Source organism: Cimex lectularius, unplaced genomic scaffold (genome assembly GCF_000648675.2).
Source record: "Cimex lectularius strain Harlan isolate CLEC.00 unplaced genomic scaffold, Clec_2.1 scaffold4, whole genome shotgun sequence".
NCBI lineage: Eukaryota > Metazoa > Arthropoda > Insecta > Hemiptera > Cimicidae > Cimex > Cimex lectularius.
The window spans coordinates 877,635-901,089 of NW_019392723.1; the positions used below are offsets into that span (position 1 = coordinate 877,635).

At 35.0% G+C, this 23,455-nt stretch overlaps 1 protein-coding gene across 13 annotated transcripts in view; it reads left to right on the forward strand.

The window, feature by feature from the left end:
• Window positions 1–4,646: 4,646 nt before the first annotated feature.
• The window catches only part of LOC106671874 (CREB-regulated transcription coactivator 1), a 45,551-nt gene continuing 26,742 nt past the window's right edge, over window positions 4,647–23,455 (forward strand). For 3 of the 13 annotated variants that reach the window (XR_002910254.1, XR_002910252.1, XR_002910251.1), the window contains exons 1-4: window positions 4,648–4,911; window positions 10,223–10,336; window positions 14,917–15,151; window positions 22,974–23,091. Coding sequence is in view for 4 of the 13 variants with exons in the window: in XM_024226682.1 (XP_024082450.1) it covers window positions 4,798–4,911; window positions 10,223–10,336; window positions 14,917–15,151; window positions 22,974–23,091 (581 nt within the window). In the remaining 9 variants the exon portion in view is untranslated. Of the gene's footprint in view, window positions 4,912–10,222; window positions 10,337–14,916; window positions 15,152–22,973; window positions 23,092–23,455 lie in introns of all 13 variants that reach the window. The other 10 variants (XR_002910259.1, XR_002910257.1, XR_002910253.1 and 7 more) reach the window with 6 other exon arrangements.

Sequence of the window (23,455 nt, forward strand, 5' to 3'; positions counted from 1 at the left end):
ACAAAAGCCTGATAATGGGACTGGGAAAAAATTAGGACCTGAAAATGCATTTGCAAATAAACTGATTGATAGGTAAACATAAAGAAACTACAAAACAACCAATAAATACAAGAGAAAGTAGGTTTCTTCATCAGGAGTGTAAAAAGGAAGAATGAGACAACACAGATATCCACTGATTAATTAACTTCTCAGCTTAGGTGACTTAGTATGTTCCAGGATGATAAAACTGTTATACAAATGTTACATCAATACCAGATATACCAACAACTATGTTTTATTTATGTATTTGGCTATGATCTAAAGACATTTTTAATTAGTACTAATTACATGTGAAATTATAGAGGTCTTGTTTAACTTGATTAAGCGACAAATAATAAAGGTCAATAATGTAAGGTAGGTACACTGTCAATTAGTGTAGGTACGCTGGAGTACTTAATATAACTGAAAAAATGAGACTCTTTTAGAGAAAGTAAACCGTTCGATTCAAGGAGGTGTGCAAAAATCAATTGAGGAAAGGAAATCAAGAAATCAATGATTATGCATCATGTTTCAAAGAAAGTATATTTTAAAATTAAGTCTAAGGGTATCACCAAATATTCCAGTCTCCCTAAGTCAAATAACGTGTAAATATACATGGAAATCAAATTGGAGTGATAAAAAGTAACTAATTTACTTCTTTTAAGTTCAGGAACAATTTATTGTGACACCAATGTTCAATGTTGGACAAAGAATTTTGTGGTGTGCTAAAGTTTTTGATTTTATAGACTTATAGGATTTCAGATTATCAACAAAGGCTAAAAAATTAATATGTGGACACGAAGATGAAATATAATTTATACAAAAGTTTAAACAAGAAAGGCCTAAGTAGTTAACCAGATTAAAATCTCAATGGAATAGAGAATGATTTCAAAAATATTGATTTTGTAGCTGTTAAGATATTCATGAGTTTGATTGGGAAATGCCTCAAAGATGTTTAAGGTTGGACAAAGAATTTTGTAAAGTGTAAAGTTATTTTCTTGATTCTATACACTTATAGATTTTCAGATTGCCTGCGAAGAGTGGTAAATTAATAGAAATAAAACAAGAAAACGTTTATAAAAGGCTTAAACAAGAAAGCCCCAACTAGTGACCCTTTAAGAACTCTGGAGTGGGCAGAAAATTTGGAGTCGAGGAATTCTATTTGTCTGCAAAGAGTGGTAAATTAATACAAGATGAAATATCATTTACAAAAAGCTGAAAAAAGCCCTCGTAGTGAACCTTGCACAACTCCTGATGGGGCAGAATATATAGTTTAAATTATGATAAAAATGAATCCCAAAATGGTATGATCTTTGAAAGAATCACTACATACAATGTTAAGCTAAAATAACTTCGGCATTTTGTAGTGTCGAGAATTCTATAGATTTTAAGATTGTCAGCAAAGAGTGAAAAATTAATAAATGGAAAACAAGATGAAATATAATTTATAAATGGTTTAAGAAAAGCCTTAGTAGTTAACCTCGAGGAACTCCAGAGTGTACGGAAGTATTTTTGAGATAAGAATTATTAATTGGACTGCTTGACTTCTGTCTGTTAAATAAGAATAAAATAATTTCAAAAGAGATTCATGACTTCCTCGAAGACTTGAAGATAGTTTGTTAATCAGTATAACATGGCCAACCAAAATCAATAGCTCAATGGAATTAGTCAATGATTTTATCAATATTGCTTTTGTAGCCATTAAGATATTAATGAGAATAACTGGGACTACATCAAATGTCTCAAAAGTGATTAAGGTTGGTTAATCACTACATAATGAACTTGATGGTCTACAGTCTAAAACTAGAAAACGATTAAATCGAGCAAGTTAGATAGTTAGATCTGGTTTTATTTTCTTGTATCCCAGGGGTCTGTTGACACTCTCAAAAACCACCTTTTGTACATGAACCTATAAGGGTGAAAGGTCGAGTGCTGTTTTCATTTCTGTAATGGGGCAGGTATGCATTGCCCCTGAAATATTGAATTATGCTATTCTTTGTACACTTTGCAGTTTGGTCTGAGTCTCCTTGTTCAGTGTTCATTCACTACTTTCGCCGTCTGCTTGACCAATTAATACATGACAATTAATTAAAACTCAAAAGGGCGGGTTGAGATGGGGAGTTGATGTCCGAGTGGATCGAGGTCACGATAGCTCAGGCGGTAAAGCAGCGGCGTATCTAGCCAAAGGTCGTGGGTTCAAATCCCTCTCGTGCCATTAACTTTTTTTCATCTCGACTAAAAACCTTAATTAATTGTCTTGTTAAGTGTTTTTGGTAACCATGCTAAAGCTCCTCATATTGTCAAGGCTCTGACTGTTGTGGTGTTTAACCAGAATGCCATTTTAAGGTTCATTCCCCAGTTTTTACTGCACAAACTTTGTCCAATGATTAATAGAGCCTTGCCTTTATGCAGAATGTTACCAAGTATTTTCCTCATTTTAGCCTTTGGTGAAGGCTTATACCAAGGTACTTTGCTTCTATGAAGAATAAGGCTGCACCTTTTATAGTCGGAGCCTTTATACTGAACTTCCTTCTTTTTGTGAAAGGTATGAGGTATGTTTTCTTAGGCTCTTTTATATTATATTTAAACGCTTTTTCTCATACCATATTCATACAGTATTTAGGGCATTTTGCAACTGATTTGTCAGTCTTCAAATTTCCCTTTTATGCTTGTTACCAAGTCATATGTGTAACCTATAGTATGGTATCCAACTTGCTAATTTCTTTAATTAGGTCATTGACTACTAGCAACCAAAGAAATGGCGATATTACCCCTCCTAGGTGGCATATTTGTGTAGGTGCTATTTGGATAGTGTGATAACCAAGTCAGCACTCATTTCCAACTTCTTAGCACTGCTAATATCCTGTTTGTAGTTGGGAGGTCTATGCCTATTCTTTGTAGAGCCGTTTCAATATCTTTGTACGAGGTGTTGTCAATGGCTTCCTCTATGTCCGTGAAATGGCAGAGTGCTATTTCTTTAGCTTCCAATGATTTGTCAATATGCACATTTAGGGGCAGTCTCTGTGGTTTTTCCCTTTTGGTATGCATGCAGTTGGTCTTGAAGAGGATTTGTTGCAAGATGATTGTCCAATTTCTTGGCCATTTCAATCCCTGATGAAATAACATGGGGAAACCCCCTCATGGTGATCTGTAGGGATTAAAAGTGCTTCATTGCCCATTTAACTTAGCAGTAAATATTTTGCCTGAGAGACTTTTACCCTTTTTGAGCAGTTGGCAGCTCCTGCTCGGTTCCTTCCAGGCCTCCTCATTGCCTTCCAAAAGTTTAGCCCTTGGGAAGTGAACCACAATCATTTCTTCCAGGGTGTTTCTCTCCTCATGGGTTCTACTTCTATCTGCCTTTAGAATGAAGCCCAGGATTGGCTGGGTGTCTTTTTGTTAGAATTTTCTGTCACAATGGAAAGCTTATCCATCCTTTCACAGAAATTTCTCCACATGCCCCTTTTGTTTTTCTTCGTCCAATTTACCTGTTACTTTTCCTCTATTGAAGCAAATAGTTTTAGTCTGTAGATTTTTGTTCATAATTCCACTGTGGAACATCTCTATTTGTCCCTTTCATTTTTAATGAGCTACAGCCTTCATAGGTAGTTGTAATTGACCAACCTTAAACATCTTTGAGGCATTTTATGTGGTCCCAATAATACTGATGAATATTTTAATATCTGCAAAACCAATGTTTTTGAATCATTAACTACATTTCATTGAGTGTTTTCGATCTTATTGACCACTTATACTGCTTAACAAACTTTCCTATTATGGAATTCATGGATATTTTTTGAAATGGCTTTATACTTATTAATGCATACTTATATAAGCAATACTTTTAAAATCATTGACTAATTCCATTGAGCTGTCAGTTTGGTTGACCATGATATACTGATTAACAAACTTTCAAGTCTTCGAGGAAGTCGTGGATCTCTTTTGAATTTATTTTATTTTTATTTAATGGCTAAAAGCCAAGCGGTCAAATTAATTCTCTCATGTAAAAAATATATTCCATCCCTCCTGGAGTTCATCAAAGTTGATTACTTGGGCCTTACTTGTTTTCCAAATATTAATTTTCCAGTCTTTGCTGGTAGTCTGAAAATTTTTGTTTATAGAATCAAAGACTTTAGTACACTGCAAAACTTTTTGTTCAACCTTGAACATCTTTGAGCCATTTCCCAATCAGACTCACGAATTAATTAATGTAAGGCTACAAAATTACTAGATTTCATCACTGAAGAAACTAGAGACATTTAAGAAAGTGGATATTCTTTTTTAGAATGTCTGGAGGGGCCTCTTTCATGCAAGGTTTCGCAAATTGCTTGTGTTTACTATCTAATGGTAAAATATTTTGTTTCTTTGCATTATGAAAAGTAAATGATAGCTTGTGAAACTACTCTTTGAGATGAAATATGTTTTTATCGTTGTCGCTGAAAGCAGAAAAAGGTAAATTGTGCTTTTTTTTGTTGTAAAATATTATGATTATACTGTTTATGCTTTTATCGTTGCATTTACCATTCAATTGGATCTAATGATAAAATGAACGTTTATAAAATAAATTCTGTATAATGAACAATTAAGAAATTAATAGCTTTGTAGGTATACAAACAAAATTATCGATCTTTGTTTATACGACAAGCCTGTTTTTCGATTAATCGAATACCCAACCCTAGATAATACTAATCTATGGCCTGACTCGGGTCTGACACAAAGACAATTTCGAAAAACAACAACATTAATGTTTGGTTACGAGTGAAAAAAAGTTATTTTTTCGATATGGCCAACCCTCGGAAGTTCAGTGAGAAAATCGCTCTGCACAACCAGAAACAAGCGGAAGAGACGGCGGAGTTCGAGAAAATAATGAGGGAAGTCTCAGACGCAACAAACAAAGTACGTATTTATCTTTTATATTTATAATTTTTTTTTTACCCAGTCTGCAAAGGATCTTTATTCGTACGGTTTTATTTCTACTGTCGTTGTACTTTTCGATCGTACAATACAAAGCACGGTGTCATTCTTCTCCCTGGACCTCCGTACGGTTATTATATCCTTAAATAAAAGAGCTATAGTTGTTTTTTTTTTCTTAACTTGTTTAGATATTTTGCAAGCTTTACACGATTGCCTTGACTTTATGCATATTTTATTTTTGCGGAAGCGTTTTCAAATTTTTGGCCCTTCTTTCCATTTTTCTTCCAGATGAGCCTCTCTTTCATCTGTCCAATGTAAAAAAAAAAATCACCTTTTTTTCGTTTACTTCATTTTTTTTTCTCATAGAAGCTGCTAATTGCTGTTAATTTTCTATCGACCTGCAAGTTTGATTTGTTTTCTTAATTACCTTCTCTTTTGTTTATTTATTTTAAATGTTTGTACACAAACAATTTTTGATCCTGACCTAGACCAAAGCTGATTGTCTGAATTGACTTCTCAGTTTTTCCTGTTCTATTCAACCTTGACCAAGCTTTTCCTTTGTCTAGTGAAGACTAGAGGTTTTTCTACTCAAGAAGATAAAATAAAAGCTACTATTAATCCTAAAGATTCTTAAATATAAACAGTTCCGCCTTCGTAGCATTGCCGAACAAACTTGTGAGTGAAACTATGAAAATATCTTGCCTTGATATTCAAATAAAATGATTAACCAGATTAACCACTCGGTTTCTTAATATGCTTACTAGAGTTTAATTATGCAAATTTAATTCAATTCAGTGTTTCTGAGTCTACCGGTGAACAAATTATTCTAACTGAATGTCAAAAATATAACATTCCGACATTCGTTTGCAAGGTTAATCGGATTTAGATTAACTAGCAACGTTTTTTCCTTATAAGTCTATTTGCAGGGGGGGGTAGGTACTATCTTTATGCTATTGCCCTCCATATGGCAAGATGAGGCATGTTCATAATCATCAATATGTACATAGATAATGATCGGTTTTGGATAACATTATCATGAAAATTTACAATCAACCTTAAATTTGATCTATATACCTTCTAATCAGTTTGATAAACTCTTATATGCCATGATAATTTATGATCAAAAACAATTCAATCTATATGACTGTTATACAATTTGACAAGCTTTTATATGTGAAGATGTTTTACAATAAAAAATCCTTCAGTCCATATGCCTGTTAATAATTTGACAAGCTTTTATATGTCATGATAATTTACAATAAAAAATCATTTTTAGAGCATTTATATGTGAAGATGATTTACAATCAAAAATCCTATAGTCCGTATGCCTGTTAATAATTTGACAAGCTTTGTTATGTCATGACAATTTATGATCAAAAACCAATACATCTATATGGCTGTTAATCATTTGGACAAGCTCTATTATGTCATGATAATTTATCATCAAAAATCATTCAATCCGTATGCCTGTTTATTATTTATGATCAAAAATCAATCAATACATGCCTGTTAATCAGTTTGTCAAATTCTTATCTGCCATGAGAATTTGTGATGAAGAATTATTAGATCCATAAGCATGTTAATCAATTGGACAAGCTCTTATCTGTCATGATAATTTATGATCAAAAACCATTAAATCTATATGGCTGTTAATCAATTTGACAAGCTCTTATCTGCCATGATAATTTATTATCAAAAATCATTCAATCTGTATTCCTGTTAATTATTTAGGATCAAAAATCAATCCTAAATGCCTGTTAATCATTTTGACAAACTCTTATCTGTAAGTTCTGTGTACATTGTTATCAGTTGTTAGTAACAATTTTACGTTTGTTAAAAAATATGTTTTGCATTCCATGTTTCACTGAGATTTTTTATTTGTTGTATGATTGCATGGGATTAGTTGGAAGATAAGATTTTTCAGTATCGATTGTTTATAATATCTTATAAAATCATTCAGTTTTTGTAAAAAAAAACACAAAATCCTAATTTTAAGAGTTAAAAAAATGCTTTGTTTACATTTGGTTCATGGTGAACTGCACAAGAATAATTAGCTGCTAATTTTTAATTTTGATTTGTTCTTATAACGTCAAAGCTGGTTGATCTGAATTCATATTCAAGGTTTGAAAATAAACCGTATTTAACTATTGGGAGACCTTTGGGCAAGTATATGATTGTAAATGCTTTGGAAAAATGTTAAAAACTACCTCTCTCTATTTAACTGTTATTTTTTCTCGGTTTGTCTGTAAATATTCGCCCAGATATTCAAGGATGAAACTGTAGATGATTGTTCTATATTGCACTCTTCATCAAAAATATTCACAACACCCAGAGAATTTTTAATTTTATGAGGGTTTTACATAATTACATTTAAATAATTTTGTAGGATCATCTTCACTTATGTTGTCAAGGCATTTAAGGCCTTGGATTGGTACCAACTCAGTAAGTGCCTCATAAAAAATGCTGCCCCCAGAAAATGATACCTTCATTCAAATGTTACTATTTAACCTGAATGTCTTGTTCTCCAGGCCTTCTCCAGACTCTTTCATGGCCATATAGACTGTCCAAGGGCCACTCTCATTTCATCGATGAAATATTTTTTCTCCATTCCTCCTCTCCTTTCCTAGTTTTCACAGGCCTTCTTGGTGTCAGGTTTGACTCTCTCAGTCTTTGTCTAACAGTTGACTCTGAATACCATCGATTAAGTTTTTAATGTTAGAAGCTGTTGAATTGCCCTTACAGATTGTATTTTAAAAAGTCGTCTAATGGTATTGGTGATTCTGGGACATCCTGAAATGGTCGCCTCAAGAGATTCCTCGACTCCCTGTACCTTTTAATGGTCATTAAAACTAACGAAAAATGAATGATAAGGCAATTAGCGAAATTGCACAATGATTTCCCTTCTTCATAGTGAGTTATGATTTTGACTGATTCATCATGGCTTAAATGACTCATTATGAGACAAATACAATTAACAGAGTAAATAAAATAGAGTGAAATTGTTACGCGGGGCTAACAAAAGGTAAAACCAACTGAAAAAAAGAAAAACCTTGATCCTTGGTTTGTTGTTAAACGGTGATTAATAATGATTAATCCCCAATGGCTCTCACTTAACAAATAATACCACTATAAATATAAACAAAACATGGATTAAGGTCAAAAACTAAAAAATATCAAGGTTTACTTGCAATATTTTTGACTGAAAATGTATTTAGAAGTTATGCTGTATTGCATGGAGCCAAATTTTGTCTAGTATTAATAAATGAATCTGAGAGAAAATACATAGACAAGAAGATCCCACAATGTGTCAAAATGCAAGTAGGATGGGCAACATGGTATATTGAATTCCTAGTTGACCATTTTTACAAGTGAATCCTTGAAAACGCATTTGTAATTGTTAAACTGAAATAAGTGTTAACACATGGGTCTTTCTTGGTAGTGCTACAGTAAGTTAATTTACCCTGTTGGTCTAGTTGTTCGGTTGATTGGTCTATTCAATGTTTTAATTGATTGTGTGCTAATGAGGGATATTTTGCATTTCATTCACACGCAGCATTCATGGAGAATTTTGACCGTAGTACTTTACTCATACTACATTGGCTTTCAAATGTTTCCACATCATCATCCATCTTATTGAAATAATAATCAGAATAATGATTTTTGTCTTTTCCAATTTTTTATTTATATGCGTATCGAGGCACTTTAAGCCAACTTGTCAGTACAATTTCAGTTGTCTTTTGAGGATCATTGAAAATGTACTGAGTAGGAGGTTGAAAGTGCCTTGATTTGCATCTAAATAAAAAAGCAGATGAAGGGTATTTAAAAAAACCCAAGAAATCCGTGTTGATGTTTTTATTGTTTCGACATTACGCGCTATTTTCCCATCTTCAGCTGCTTAAAATGGACTAATTCCTGCTTAGTCTTACAAAAACTAACGGACATTCCTTCTACCCAATTTTTCATTTTCTTGTATTATTCACAGTTCACAATATAGATGAAAGGTTAAAAACGAAAAAAAAAGAATCAGTGCTGTTGTTTTTTATTTTTTACATTTTGGATTATTTGCCATCTTCAGCAGCCCACATTAATTCCTGCTTAGCTCCACACAAACGAATGGACATTCCTTCCAATCTATTTTTTATTTTTTTATTTTGTTGTATCATCCACAGTTCATAATATATAGAATACACAATAGATATGAAAGATTTTTTTTGGGGGGGGAGTGTTTTATTTTTTTAATGAGATTTTGGATTTTTGCCATCTTCATCAGCCCAAATGGACTAATCCTTACTTACACCCAACAATCCTTCCACCCCATTTTTAATCCTATTCCGTGGCTTTCAAATGTTTCCATATTCATGCCAATGATATATCCTTATCGAAATAAAAATCTGAACATTGATTTTTGACTTTTACAATTTTTATTTAGATGCATTGGAAGCACTTTAAGCGTCCTTCAATCTTATGTTGAGGCTCATTGAAAATTTACTGAATTGGAAGCTTAAAGGGCCTCGAAATAACTAAATAAAAAGTAGATATGCCATTAAAGCTTATAATAACGTAAACTACATGAAGAGATATTCTACAAGAAGAATGAAGCATCAAGTGTGAAACGTGTGTACATTTTCAACAGGAGCTATTGTCTAATGTGTATTTTCTTATTAGTTGCATACTATGCTTAAGTTGACAGTTTAAACCAACATCAAGTATGAAAGGAATTGAAAATTTATTTATAAATTTAAACACAAAAATTTTCTTTGTTTATATGATGTTTTACAATATCTGTTGTTTTTTATTACCAAATTAGAAAACTATTTTGTGTAGTATTTTTTGTGTGTAAAATATTGTTTCTAAGCAAAATTCTATTTTGGCAGAAAAAAACAAAAACTGCTGTGTTTACACTCAAGTCATGATAAATTAGTCAAGAATAATTAGTGACTAATTACTGTTCTCATTTCTTACAATTTGAGTAAGGGTTTTAAAAAAGATGTTTTCTTAAAAGAGTTTATCTTGAATTTCAACCAATATTTAAAATTTTACTGTTTCACACCTGTTTCATGTTTTAGTACTTGGCATCATTGCTTTTATAAAAACTATATATTANAACTAGGATCTGAAGCCAAAATATTATCTAAAATGAATAATAGTTTTACCCCCCTAACCAAAAGGAGAATTGTCGCTCAAATTTTTCTACTAAAATCAAAATCTAAGTAATCTCTCTCTCTCCCTCTCTCTCTCTCTCTCTCTCGTCTGTTGTTTGGACGCTATGTTTCACAAAGTTTTTAATTTTAAGGGTAGTGCTTATAAAAGACAGCAACTACATATCAACCAGTGTCTTGGAACATTTCGTGCTGGTTCGCTTCCAAATGTTAACAAAGTCATGATGTCCGCTCAGTTGGAAATTAAGGTATAGTAGCCTTACAATTCTGACGCATGATTATTGTCAAAAAGAGGGCCGTAAACTCCTGCTGTTTAACCTTGGAGAATTTTGTATCTGTGGTTTCAAATTCAGCTGTCCTGTTTTAAATGTATTCAAATTGAGAAATGTTTTACTACCTACTTATACAGTGGACATGTTGACTGTTCTGTTAGTATTTTTTCAGTATTTAACCAACTTGTGTTATAGTAGACCCACTTTTTTTCCCATTGTCTTTATAATATTTACATGTATATGTTCTCATCCCATCATAATTATGTTAAGCATGGTGTGTAGAAATTCCATTGTACTAATTTTCATTATTAAAAATGCTGTATCTACTTATTCTGATTCTAAAAATCGTTTGCAATTTTTACTTCCTTTGACTATTTATATTAAGTAGAAACTTCTACATAAAGTAATCAAGGAAAAGTAAAATAATCATAGTAAGTGTATAAATTTGTTTCCCCCTCGCATTTTATTTGTAACTTGGGTAAATGTACTTACATTGTAAAATACTTTCAACATTAGTTTATTTCATTATAAGACGGTTAATCCATCATTAAACAGGCTGGAAGCTGAAGTAATTGTAACACAGTATATGTGTACTGTTGATTTCCCATGTATGGACTGTTGTATTAAATAATTGTCGTGTAGTTCAAATTAAATTCAGCTTTTATTATTGTAGAAAATTAATTAATTATAAAAAATGTAATGTATAGTTATTTATTTATTATACATAGAAACTTTCCTCAGAATGCTTTCGTATTTTTAACTATCGGGTTGTCCGGAAAATAATGCAGGATTTTAAGTTTTCATTAAAAAAAATCTATATAAAATATTCTGTTTACGTTTACAGGATTACTCATTTGTATGAATGTCAGCACTTATTAATCCTCTTCCAAATGATATTGTTTGTTTACCTCTGTAGCATTCCGCTACTTGGAAATAATTCAGTCATCCTTATAATGTCAAAGCGAGAATTTCGTACGATTTTCTTTTACGAGTTTAAACTCGGCCGAAGCGGAGCCCAAACGGCTAGAAACATTAACCAAGTCTGGGGCGAGGGTTGTGTTAATGAGTGCACTGTGCACAGGTGGTTTAAAAAATTTCGGGAGGGAGATTTCAGCCTTGAAGATGAAGAAGGTCGTGGAAGGCCTTCCTCTCTTAATGATGATGTTCTGCGATCAGTGGTGGAAGAAAACCCCAAAACAACTGTTCGAGAACTTGCAGAGCAACTCAAAGTCAGTAAAACGACCGTCGCTGACCACCTCAAGGCGATTGGAAAAGTGAAAAAACTCGAAAATTGGGTTCCACACTCATTAAACGATCGCCAAAAAAATCAGCGCTTTGATGTTTGTGCATCACTTCTTTGTCGAAACAAAAATGACCCATTTCTGGCCAGAATTGTTACATGTGACGAAAAGTGGATTCTCTACGATAACACTAGACGTTCTGGACAGTGGCTCGACAAAGGAGAAGCTCCAATACATTTTCCAAAGCCCCCAACTCATCAAAAAAAGGTAATGGTTACGGTATGGTGGGCTTCATTTGGTTTAATACACTACAGCTTCTTAAATCCTGGCGAAACCATCAATGCTGAATCATACTGTAACCAAATTAATACCATGCATCAGAAATTGGCAGTAATGAAGCCCTCTTTGGTCAATCGGAAAGGGCCCATTTTGTTGCATGACAACGCTCGACCACATGTGTCACGTGTAACGTCACAAAAATTATTGGAGCTTGGCTATGAAACTTTGCCTCACCCACCCTACTCTCCGGACCTCTCGCCTACTGACTACCATTTTTTTAGACACCTGGACCACTACTTACAACACATAATATTCAAAAATCAAACGGAACTGGAAAATGCATTTATTGACTTTATCAATTCTAAAAATTCTGAATTCTACTCAGACGGAATTAATAAGTTACCAACACGTTGGGAGAAATGTATTGAGAGTATGGGAAATTATTTTGATTAAAGAACATTGCTTTAAAGTAACTAGTTTCTTTTTTTTTGTTTAATACCAAAATCCTGCATTATTTTCCGGACAACCCAATACAATATACAATCCCATCCTATTCTGTAGTCATTCTCATTCCTGAAGCTCATAAACCTCCCAACCCCATATCTTCCTTCAGACCCATCAGCTTTCTCCCTGTGATGTCCAAAATCCTCAAAAGACTCCTTTAAAAACTTTTGTTTTGCTTTATCAGTAAGCATCCGCCACACAGAAAAGGAACGTGATTTTTATTTTATTAATTCTTCATACTGGAATGTCATTCAAAAACGTTTCAAGCCCATCCTATTTTTGATTTACATAGAATCATTCTTCTTACCAATTTGGCTTAGTCCCCATATTTTCATATCCAGCAAATTTTTAGAGTCGATGACACCATTTAGAACAAAAAAGATTGTTTGAGTTCGTTCCTGGATGTGGTGCAGGCCTTTGATATGATCTGATCTCCATCTATACTTCCTACCCATCTATATTACCTTATCCTGTTTTACTGGCTGCTGCTTCAGAGAGGTGTGACAATGAATACGCAGATATCAGATAAATACAAGCCAGCATCCAACATGGTAACATTTTTGGTCTCATCCTTTTATCATTTATACTGCTGACTTCCATACATCTCAATACGATCATTACCAATGATAACCTAATTTTGTCTTCTAACCTGAATCTTATCCAAGCAACCTCCAACATCCAAGAACATGTTTAACTTATCAAAGACTGGAGCAAAAAGTGGAGGACAGAACTAAGTGAGGAAAATTTTCACAGTTTACATGTTTTATTTTAAAAAAAAGTCTTGCTCTCCACTGTACATCAAAAACAAGGACCTACTACTTCTGTGCCAGTCAGATACTCAGGACTTTACCTACGAAGACCTTCAGGACCAACATATAACAGAGAAATATCAAACAAATACAAGACAGCATCCCACAAGGGAACATTCTTGGTCCCACCTTCTATACTGCTTACCTACACGGATTACACCGCACTTTTGTCTTCTAAAACAAATTTTATCCAAGCCATATCCAACATCCAAGAACACCTTGAAATTTTCAAAGACCTGGAGAAAAAAAGAGAAGGACTGGACTGAATACAGAAAATTGTACCCAGTGAACATATACATTGAAAAAACTGTCTTGCCTTTCACTGTACATCAACAAGGAGCTACCCACTTCCACTGTACCTAAGAAGCTCGGATGACTATGAACACTTTTATGCCGACATCTGTTTTGCTCATTAAAACGACTCTATATGATCTAATCCATCCTCGCTACCTCCAGGTCCATACTAAACTCTAAATCCATCTTAACCCTACTACTCAAGCCATAAGTTAGGCTTAGGTAATTAGGAATCAGCCTCTTTATGACATTGTGCACTGCGACCAATATTGGTCTAGTGTGCTATCTCACTTATTCTCTTAGCTCATCATTATGTTTAAGGTTTTAGACCAGATCCCAAATGCTTTGTGAAGGACTCCCATGTGTATTCTTCAGGCCTAGGCTTTTCCAGGAGTAGGGTTCTTTAAAGCCATCCGATATCCAGTACATCCAATCTTTCTAACCAAAAGTCCTCAGACAAATAGTCAAAGCTTCGTACTACGTCCCTAAGCTCACAATCCACAATGACCTCAACCTTTTGCCAATGAGCTGACCTATCCAAGTTCCACACCTAGCTTTTGATCGATCCTAACCCTTCGCCAAGCCTTATCTACTCTTTTCCAACCCAATAACCCGCCTCATTGCCTTAAACAACAACAATGGCCTTGAGACCTCCTCGCCTCTTAATCCATCATATCCCTTAAACTAGCGTTGCCCGGTTTCTCTTAACCTGTGTCCTCTGGGCACAGTGCTGGCCATATTGTCAGTGTTGTGACCAGAGGAAAAAAAATCACATGCACAAATTTGTAATATATATTTTTATATGTACAGTAGTTGATTAACAATGAGGCTTTACTATATTGATCTGTTGAGAACATTGTTACCCATTTTAGATATAGATTATTTTGCTAAAATCATAATGTTTGGGTGTAAAATGATAGCACCCTTCAATATAACAACTCTCCATTAAAGAATCTCCATATTTATATGCTAATTTATACTTAAAATTTTATTACAATGTATTCTTTCATCTCTCACTGCATAATATAACATGATTGTTCCTTTTCTAGACTGTCTAGTAACAATATTAATTAAATATAGTGTTATGAAATTACACACTCAATTTGTATATTTTTAAAAGTTTATTTGATACAAGCTTTTATTTTTGAACAATTGACAAGTAATAGTGCATGCTATGCTCTATTCTTAACGTGTGAGTTCTGCCTGATTGGTCTGGAGCATTTGGACTTTTTTCTTAGTTAATTAAGTACGGCGTAGTTGATTGAAGAAACATCTGTTGAAAATTTACAGACAGAAAATTGTACAGTAGAAAATGTATAGTGTTGTATTAAAGATGTTGTGCTATAGTAATGTACATTAACAATCTGATAATAATAATTTCCTCCCTTGAATAATAATAATTTAACTCTTGGTTGTTTCTTTGTTTTAGTCCGCTTTAAGTTGTATGGATGAACTCAAATCGCCGCAAGGGAAAAATCACACGTACAGGGAGCGTCCAAGAAGTGCCGTCGGACCCATGCGCTCGAGGCCAGCTGAAAAACGGATAGACACATCACCGTATAGTGGACCATACTTGTCGCCTCCTCCTGATACACCATGGCGCCGGACTCATAGCGACTCTTCCCTGCACACAAGTTCACACGATAGTAACACGTATAGAAAAGGTATGTGCCATGTTTTGACATCTTAACTATGGTGTGTGAATATTTTTTTAGAGGCAAACATTTATATATCTCCTTTACTAGTAATTTCTTATCTTGTGGTTCCATTTTCTACATTTTTTCTGTTGAAATTTTTAATGAAAAATTTTATCAATATATATTTAAAAACTGATATAAGGTTCATATTTATGATCCAGGCTTGGCCTAAGAGCAAAATTTATTTTGTTATTATTAATTATTAGTTGTATTGGGAACATGGTGGCGATGGTTAGGCTCTGGGCTTGAATCCCGGCAGGCCACATGATTTTTTAATGGATTAGTGTTCAGCATGAAGTTATGGTGGTGGTTTTTTGGTAAATACTCCTTTATTTTTTAAACTTTTCTACCAGTTTATTAGTGTTTATGTTATTATGATGGTTTGTACTTTCTGTTTTTAATCGGATAATTATGAATAAATAAATAATGAAATTATATTGGTGGTATCCAAGTTGTGCTGAGATCCATGCAACCCAACTCTGTGCACAGGAGTTGAAAAAAAGAAGAAAATAAAGGTTGCATGGATCTTCATACTTTCGAACAGTCACGGGTCATAATGGCACTAAATGTTCCTTAGTTTGGGAATGCCTAATTGCCTAACGGCCCTAGGAAAATACAAAATTACCTTGGTGTTGTCGGGACACGAAGGGATAGAAGGAAACGACCAATCAGCTAGAGATGGGGCAGCCCTCTCACTGATGGGACCAGAACCAACTAGGCACACCAAAAAAATGTGCTAAAGTTGTAGCTTTGACTGTCAAAACTCAACTCTATACAAGACATAAATGCAACCACTCTGGCCCTACAAAGTGGGCTCTGCGGTTCTACCAAGCCATCCAATATCCACTGCATCCAATCCTTCCAGCCAAAAGTACTTAGACAAATTGTCAAAGCATCTTTCTACGTCACAAAGCTCACTATGCTCAGCGATCTCAAAGTTCCTTTATTGAACAAACTGACCATCCTTGATACATACAGGTTCATACTAAACTCCCAATCCATCCTAACCATTTTTCTCAAGCCAGAAGTTAGGCTTAGGTATTTAGGAGTCTTTAGGAGATTGCACATCGGGACCAATATTGGTCCACTAGACTCATTTATTGCTCAATAGCTCTTCATCATGCATAAGGTTTTTTTTTAGAAGACCAATGCTTTGTTAAGGGCTCCCATGTGCATCCTCGAGGCCTGGCTTTTTCTTTTCCAAGAGTAGAATCCCAGCCTCCATAGGCCTTCCTACCAACATAGGACATGTTCATGGCAATATCAGTAATGTCCAGGCAGCAGTGGTAGAATGGCAGTATCATTTTAGTATTAATACACCCTAGGTTTAGTAGTTCTGCTGTTAAGGGCTTCTGCTGGGCAGTCCACTCACCAATGGGACAGAATCGCAGCTATATGCACCAAGGAGTGTGCTAAAGTTGTAGCTGGAAAAGTATCGATAAAGAAAAACTCAAGAACTGGACAAAAGCAAGCAAGCTAAGAGATCTATGAATCTCTCAAAAAGGAAGGGCAAGGTCTTTTTCAGAGGTAGGATTTGAGGAAAATTATAGGCCAATGCCCTCTTAACTACCACCTCAAGAAAATGGGCAGAGCAAAGACAGAAATATGCTGACTCTGCCCCCCCCCAAAAAAAAAAAAAAAAAAAAAAACGGACATAGGCACAATTTTTTTTGGAACTGATATCCATGAAGCAAGCCACAAATTACTCAAATTATGTTCTTATCGTGTGCTTTTTTAAAATATCTATATAAAATTATGGCCGAAAGTTTCATTTTGAAGAGTAAAACGATCCCAGAGATTTTCACCAACTACAATCTGCATCAGATTGTGACGTCGAATCTACATTTCCTTCCGCCCCCCCCCCAAACGGATATCCGTTTTTTATCATTTAAAAAACATATATCCCGCTTCTAGGGAAGTCTTTCCCGAATGGTATTTTGCCGTTTTTCGTAGGACCTATCGCCTAGAATGATAATAAACATGGAGGATTAGGAAAGAAAAGTGGATCCTGATGGTAGGAGGATCGGAAAACAGAAATAATATTGATATATTGGTTAAATTAGTGATCAGGGAATAAATTACAAACGAATTTAATATTAAACTTAATTTTCTTTTGTGATGGATAAAATTAAATGACGTGTGCGCGAAAATTTCAGGCGAAGGTGTAGAAAGAAATTATTTTACATTGAAAAAAACTTCGGCCTACATAAGATCTAGTTATAGTTGACAAACTGGTTATTTTATTTTCTAGTTTTGTTTTTAATTTACGCAATCACATATTGCGCAGGCATATAAATGATGAACTCATTGTTTGTATTTGTCTTTGAATGGCACGATTTTTTTTCGTCAATGAAAAATCAAATCATTCACCAATTTAAACTTTTTTAAAAGTTACGTCCGTGCATAACAAAGTGTAGTTTACAGTTGAAGAGAACAATGAGGTGTTTTCAGGACGATGGAATTTGCTGGAACTAGGGTTTTAACTCTGTTTATTTACACAAAAAACCAAATATGTTTTCTTCTGGCTTCTCATTTATTTACGTAATTTATTTCTTTTGCCCCGAACGTATTTTTCCTTCTTCAAAACTCAGGAACAACTCAGAAATTTGAACGTTTTTCGCCATTCGTACTCTACAAGAAAAAAGGAAAATGAAGTTTTTTTGAAATATTTATGAATTATAAAATATGCCAAGAAACCTATCGGCCCTGAACCGTTTTGCGGCATACCGAATTGCCAAAACGCAGCTCCATCAGATAATGGGTTAAAAATTAACTAAAATTAACACTAAACACCGCACACGTTAAAAATTAAGTCCATGCTTCAATGAGATATGTCGATAGAAGCAAACGAAAAAAAAAATCGAAAGGCCATCGAAAAAACTACAGAATTACTAAACCTAGGACGGGGTGGGACTAGAGCTCCTAGGACTAGATAGAGCGACACTGCACACTTTGGAGCAAGAACTGTCTTTCAGGCGGAGACTTTGGCTATAGAACACAGTGACAGAGATCAAAAGGCCGACAGCCAGGCATTAATGGCAGCTACCTCAACGGTCGTTTGGGATTGCATCAAGGCCCTGTCAGATAGGGAAAAATAACAAAGTAATTTTTGTTTAGGTAGCAAAGCATACAAGGCAGAGGGGCAGCTAGGATGCTAAGGAAAGTTCGATCAAGGAACCCTATCAGCCCTGAAATTATTGCCGTACCAATTTGCCAAAAACGTAGCTACGTCAGAAATGGGTTAAGAATATGGTTAAGAATGGTCCTCGGTTTAATGCGACTATATCCCTGAAAGGAGAAATGCGAAAATGTTTATTAAAGCACCAGCAAAGAAACTTGTTAGGGCCGGTGTTATAGTAGGACTTGTGACTGGACATTTTCACTGATAGCAGAAGGATGTGCAGGTATTGCCAGTAAAAAGAAGAAACATCGGGACACGGGGATTCCTACTCCTCGGAGAAGAATAGCCAACAAAGCTTTGGGATCTGGTTTTAAGCCGTAAGCTTAACGAAGAGTTATAGAAAATAATGGAGATTGCACAATAAACCAATACTGGTACTGGTGCTCAGTGTCGTAAAGAGAGTGACACCTAATTACGTAAATCAAACCATGGCTTGATCAGTAGAGTTAGGATGGATAGAGTTTAGTAAGGACCTGTAGGTAGCTGGAATCCCAAACTATCTTTAGTCTACTCGTTGCCCCTTTGCGCTGTATGTCTGCTACGCCCTACCGAAACCTCCGGGCAATTTTTTGATGCTGTTTCAAAGTGAAATGTGACAACGAATACTCAGATATGAAACAAATACAAGCCGGCATCCCACAAGGGAAAACACAAACATATCATCCATACTGCTCACCTACGCAGATAGCAGCAGTTTTGTCTTCTAAACCGAATCCTATCGAAGCAATAACCAACGACCAAAAACCCCGTGAAATTGTCAAACACTTGATGCCCCTGTATGCCCTGCGACTCAAACTAGGGCAATTTTTTCCTAATGTTTGCCGGGGCCTTGATGCAATCCCAAAAGGCTCTGGCTTTGACTATTGATAAGGGAGTTGCCTATCACTCTAGCGTGTTCTATAGCCAAAGTCTCCGTCTGAAAGACAGTGGCATGTTGCTCATGGCTTATATCAATTGTAGTTTATGGTTTATTTCCATAAATGCCAGTTCTTGACCCATAGCCGGTCTTAGAGCCATCTGTGTACTAGATAATTGACTTTAACTGGGATCTCTTTCTCTTAGTCTACTCTGTAGGTTTTTTTAAGTGAAACCTTCTTGTCAAATCGTATTTTGGGATCTTGACGTCGAAAGACAACTCTAGGAACTTGTCCTATTGGCAAAGTTTCTTCATTCTGTAGGCCTTTTGTTCCTGCTCATCAGTAAATATTCGAGAATTTGATGTTGAGCTCTTTTTTTTAAGTTGTATTCCTCGTTAGTTTACGTGGTTTTTACTTTCCATTTCACATAAATTAATATGTATAATTTAATTTCTAAGTGGGGTGTGTGGTTTTTTTGTGTAACGAGCCTCTAGAATTTTTGTCTACTTGGTTTTGTGCGTTCATCTTTTGTCAGAGTTGTTGGGCATTCGACAGTTTGTAAACATCTTATATAATTAAAATCTTTATATCTTTAGATCTATCTATCGTAAATTCACGCATTGTTTACATCAGCCCTGGACCATATCCCTAAACGTTTATCTTTCAATACAATTAAATTTCAACGCCCTGCGGTCCGTTGGTTTAGCAAATTTTAGCAAAACATCCTTAGGAGTTCACGGCGGTATTCTTTATCACTTTTATTGTTTTAACTTCCGTTTCAGATAAAAATCAAACGAGCAATAAAGATAATTTTAATCCCACGTTTTCCTCAATAGGCTTAACGGGAGGGAGATCATGATGTATCGCCGATGTAACCAAGGACATTTTTTTCTGGAGGACACACATTCTATGCCCACATATTTATTTTTCTTCACGATTAGGCGAAATATGTACAAGCATGCCGGAATGATCGAAAGAAGAATGTTTATTACACGCTATTACACACTCTCCTTTTGGGATTTTATGAATAGAAAATTTGCACACAAAAAAAAAACGACTTGTGGCTGCTTTGCTTCAACCTCTAATATGTCCTCTGCGTTTTTTTCAATTAATAAGCAGAATAATACTTCGTCTGGACAGTTAGCTTTTGCCGATTACACGGTACAATGCAAAGATGCTGAAGTGGCTTCTCGTTTTTGTTTTAAAGAAGCGAAGTCATCGTAGAGATCACGTCGTGAGAGGATTTTATATGCTAGATCTTTGTCAAGATTACAAGGCTCGTTGACTCCTTCCTTATAAATACATACCGCTATACACAAATTGCACGTACGCGCGTACTCGTACAAACACGCCTTCTGCTATGAATATTTAACCCCACTGCCAAAAATCGAGATTTTCGCTTTTTTTCGGCACGTATAAAAACAAAAGTATTGTAATTCGCAATGACATTGCAGAATTCGTACTAAACGAAAAATATTTGTAAAATTTACGGTATAAATGTCCAATTTGACAAGATCATAGCATCCATATTGATAATGTTGTTGAGAAAAAACTCAATTTTACGGCTTTGCTTTTAAGTATCTGTTTGTCCTTTACAAGCAATTATACTTTAATTATTTTGACTGCTCAAACGTTCAAGGTTTAGACATTTATAATTATAGAGTAGAGGTGCAAAAATTTTTTGTTACACACACGTTTACACGACAAGAACATAATTTGAGTAATTTGTGGCTCTATGGATGACAGATCCCAAAAGATCCTATGTCCCTGGTTTTTCTTGACAAAGTCAGCATGTTTCTGTTTTTGCTTCACCCATCTTCGTGAGTTGGTAGGTAAGAGGGCATTGTCCCATAATTTTCCTCCAATGCTGCCTGCTGAGATAGAGAAGTTCGTTTGCCTTACTTGCTGAGAGATTTATAAAAAGGTTCGTACCTGGTGGTTATGTACTGTGCTAGAGATTTTCTTTCTCATGCAATTTTTCCAGTACCAACTTTGGTGCACCCAGGTGTGTCTCTGCCCCAGGGGTGAAAGGTCTGCCCAAAAGGTATGTGCCATTGTCCCTGGTTTCTCTTGACAAAGTTGGCATGTTTCTGTCTATGCTTTGCCCATTTTTTTTGCGAGGCCAGTGATGGTATAGAGGCCTTTAATTTTCATCAAATCCTGCCTGCTGAGGTAGAGGAGTTTCATCTTCCGTTTTGAGAGATTTATAAAAAAGCCTCAGTCCTGGTGTTTTATTTAATGTGTGAGTTTTTATTTTTCAAGCAATTTTTCCAGCTACAACTTTAGCACACTCTTTGGTGCACCCAGTTGTGTCTCTGCCCCAGGGGTGAAAGGGCTGCCCAAAAGATATGTGACATTGACCCTGGTTTCTCTTGGCAGAGCCGGCACATTTCTGTCTTTGCTTTTCCCATCTCCTTGAGGTAGTCGTTAAGAAGGCAGTGGCCAGTATAAAGGCAGGTATATAATTTTCCTCAAATTCTGCCTGCAGAGAGGAGGGCTTGTTTCACCTCCCTTTTTGAGAGATTTATAAATCTATTAGCTTGCCTCATACCTGGTGTTTTTATCCAATGCTTGAGTTTTTTCTTCAAGCAATTTTTCCAGTTCCAACTTTAGCACACTCTTTGGTACGGTCAGTTTGTGGTTCTGGTCTCATGGGTGAGGAGCTGCCCCTTTATTTTGAGTTTCCAGTGCATTTCCTTCTATTCTTTCATATCTCCAAACCTTAATGTGTTTTCTTAGGAATATTAAACAATTTAGGCATTCCCAGACTAGTTTTGAGCAAAAAGTCTACACATTTAGTGCCTTTATAGCTGCCTTTAAGTAATCTATACACCTTTCATATTCTCATTGATCAACTCTCGGGCACAGAGTTCGATTGCATGCACCTTAGCTTTGCAGAAGTTGGAACAAATCCAAGGGAGTTTGCTTTGGTTTAACAAGCCCTTTCACCCTACTTTCCTGAAACTTGGAGTTGCCTTTCTTCCAAACTTCTCTGTTAACTATGACACTTGTAAGGTTCTGTCAAAGTTTTCTTTTCACTTCGTCAGGTAACGTTATAGCCATCTATCTCATTTATATTATTGGGTTGTCCGGAAAATAATGCAGGATTTTGGTATTAAACAAAAAAAAAGAAACTAGTTACTTTAAAGCAATGTTCTTTAATCAAAATAATTTCCCANTAAACGTAAACAGAATATTTTATATAGATTTTTTTTAATGAAAACTTAAAATCCTGCATTATTTTCCGGACAACCCGATAATTCTCTCCAGAATTTTGTCTGTTGGCACTCATGAAAGCCACCTTTTATACATAAATGTGTAAGGATGGGAGATCGAGTGCGATTTCCATTGCTGTTGTGGGACAAGTTTCCTCTGTTATGTTAAAACACATTTGTCTTTGTGTCTCCTTAAATAGTGTTTTTTCTACCATAGTAGATTTTAATATGTGACCTGGATCATTTTGGTCTGTCTATATTTGCTAGTTGGTCTGTCAGACATGCTTTGGCTATCCTCAGTGTGTCCTTTAAAAGATACTTTTCATCACATAAATCGCATTTAGCCAGCACTGAAGATGGTGAAATACTGAAAAGCGTGTGACAGACCAACCGTGCGAGAACAGGCAAACCAAAATGATTGGTAACAATTAAATTAGTTTCACCTCATAGACCACAGGAGATCTCTAAAACAGAATATTCGTTATATTTATTTGTTATTTATTTTATATAAATGTGTTTTTAAAAATTTCTTATAGGGACTCTTGATTGCCATACTCAGCTGGATGACTATGAAACTTCAAGGAGATTATGTTCTGCTTCACCTGAAGTTAGGCCGAGATCAGCTGTGGATATGCCTCGTGTTCCTGGAATAAGGTGAGTTTTGTGGGTATAGCAGTTATAGAATAATCTTTATCATTAGTGATCAAAAACATTCTGTATAAGGAATTCAAAATCCTGTTCGGTTATACTGTTCAATAATCAACATTTGAACTTTATGCCGAATAGTTCAGTCTTTTTACTGCAAGCTTAAATAATAATGCTTTATGTGAAGTTCTAACTAAGATAAACTCATAACTTTATGCCCAGTCATTTATTTAATCGAATATTTTTAAGGATAATTACTTATAAAGTTTTGGGAGCACTAGTGTAAACAGTCCATTTGGTTTATTCATTATATCAGATATCTTTTAAATTATTTATTTATTTTATCAGACCAACAACCAGTTATTTTACTACA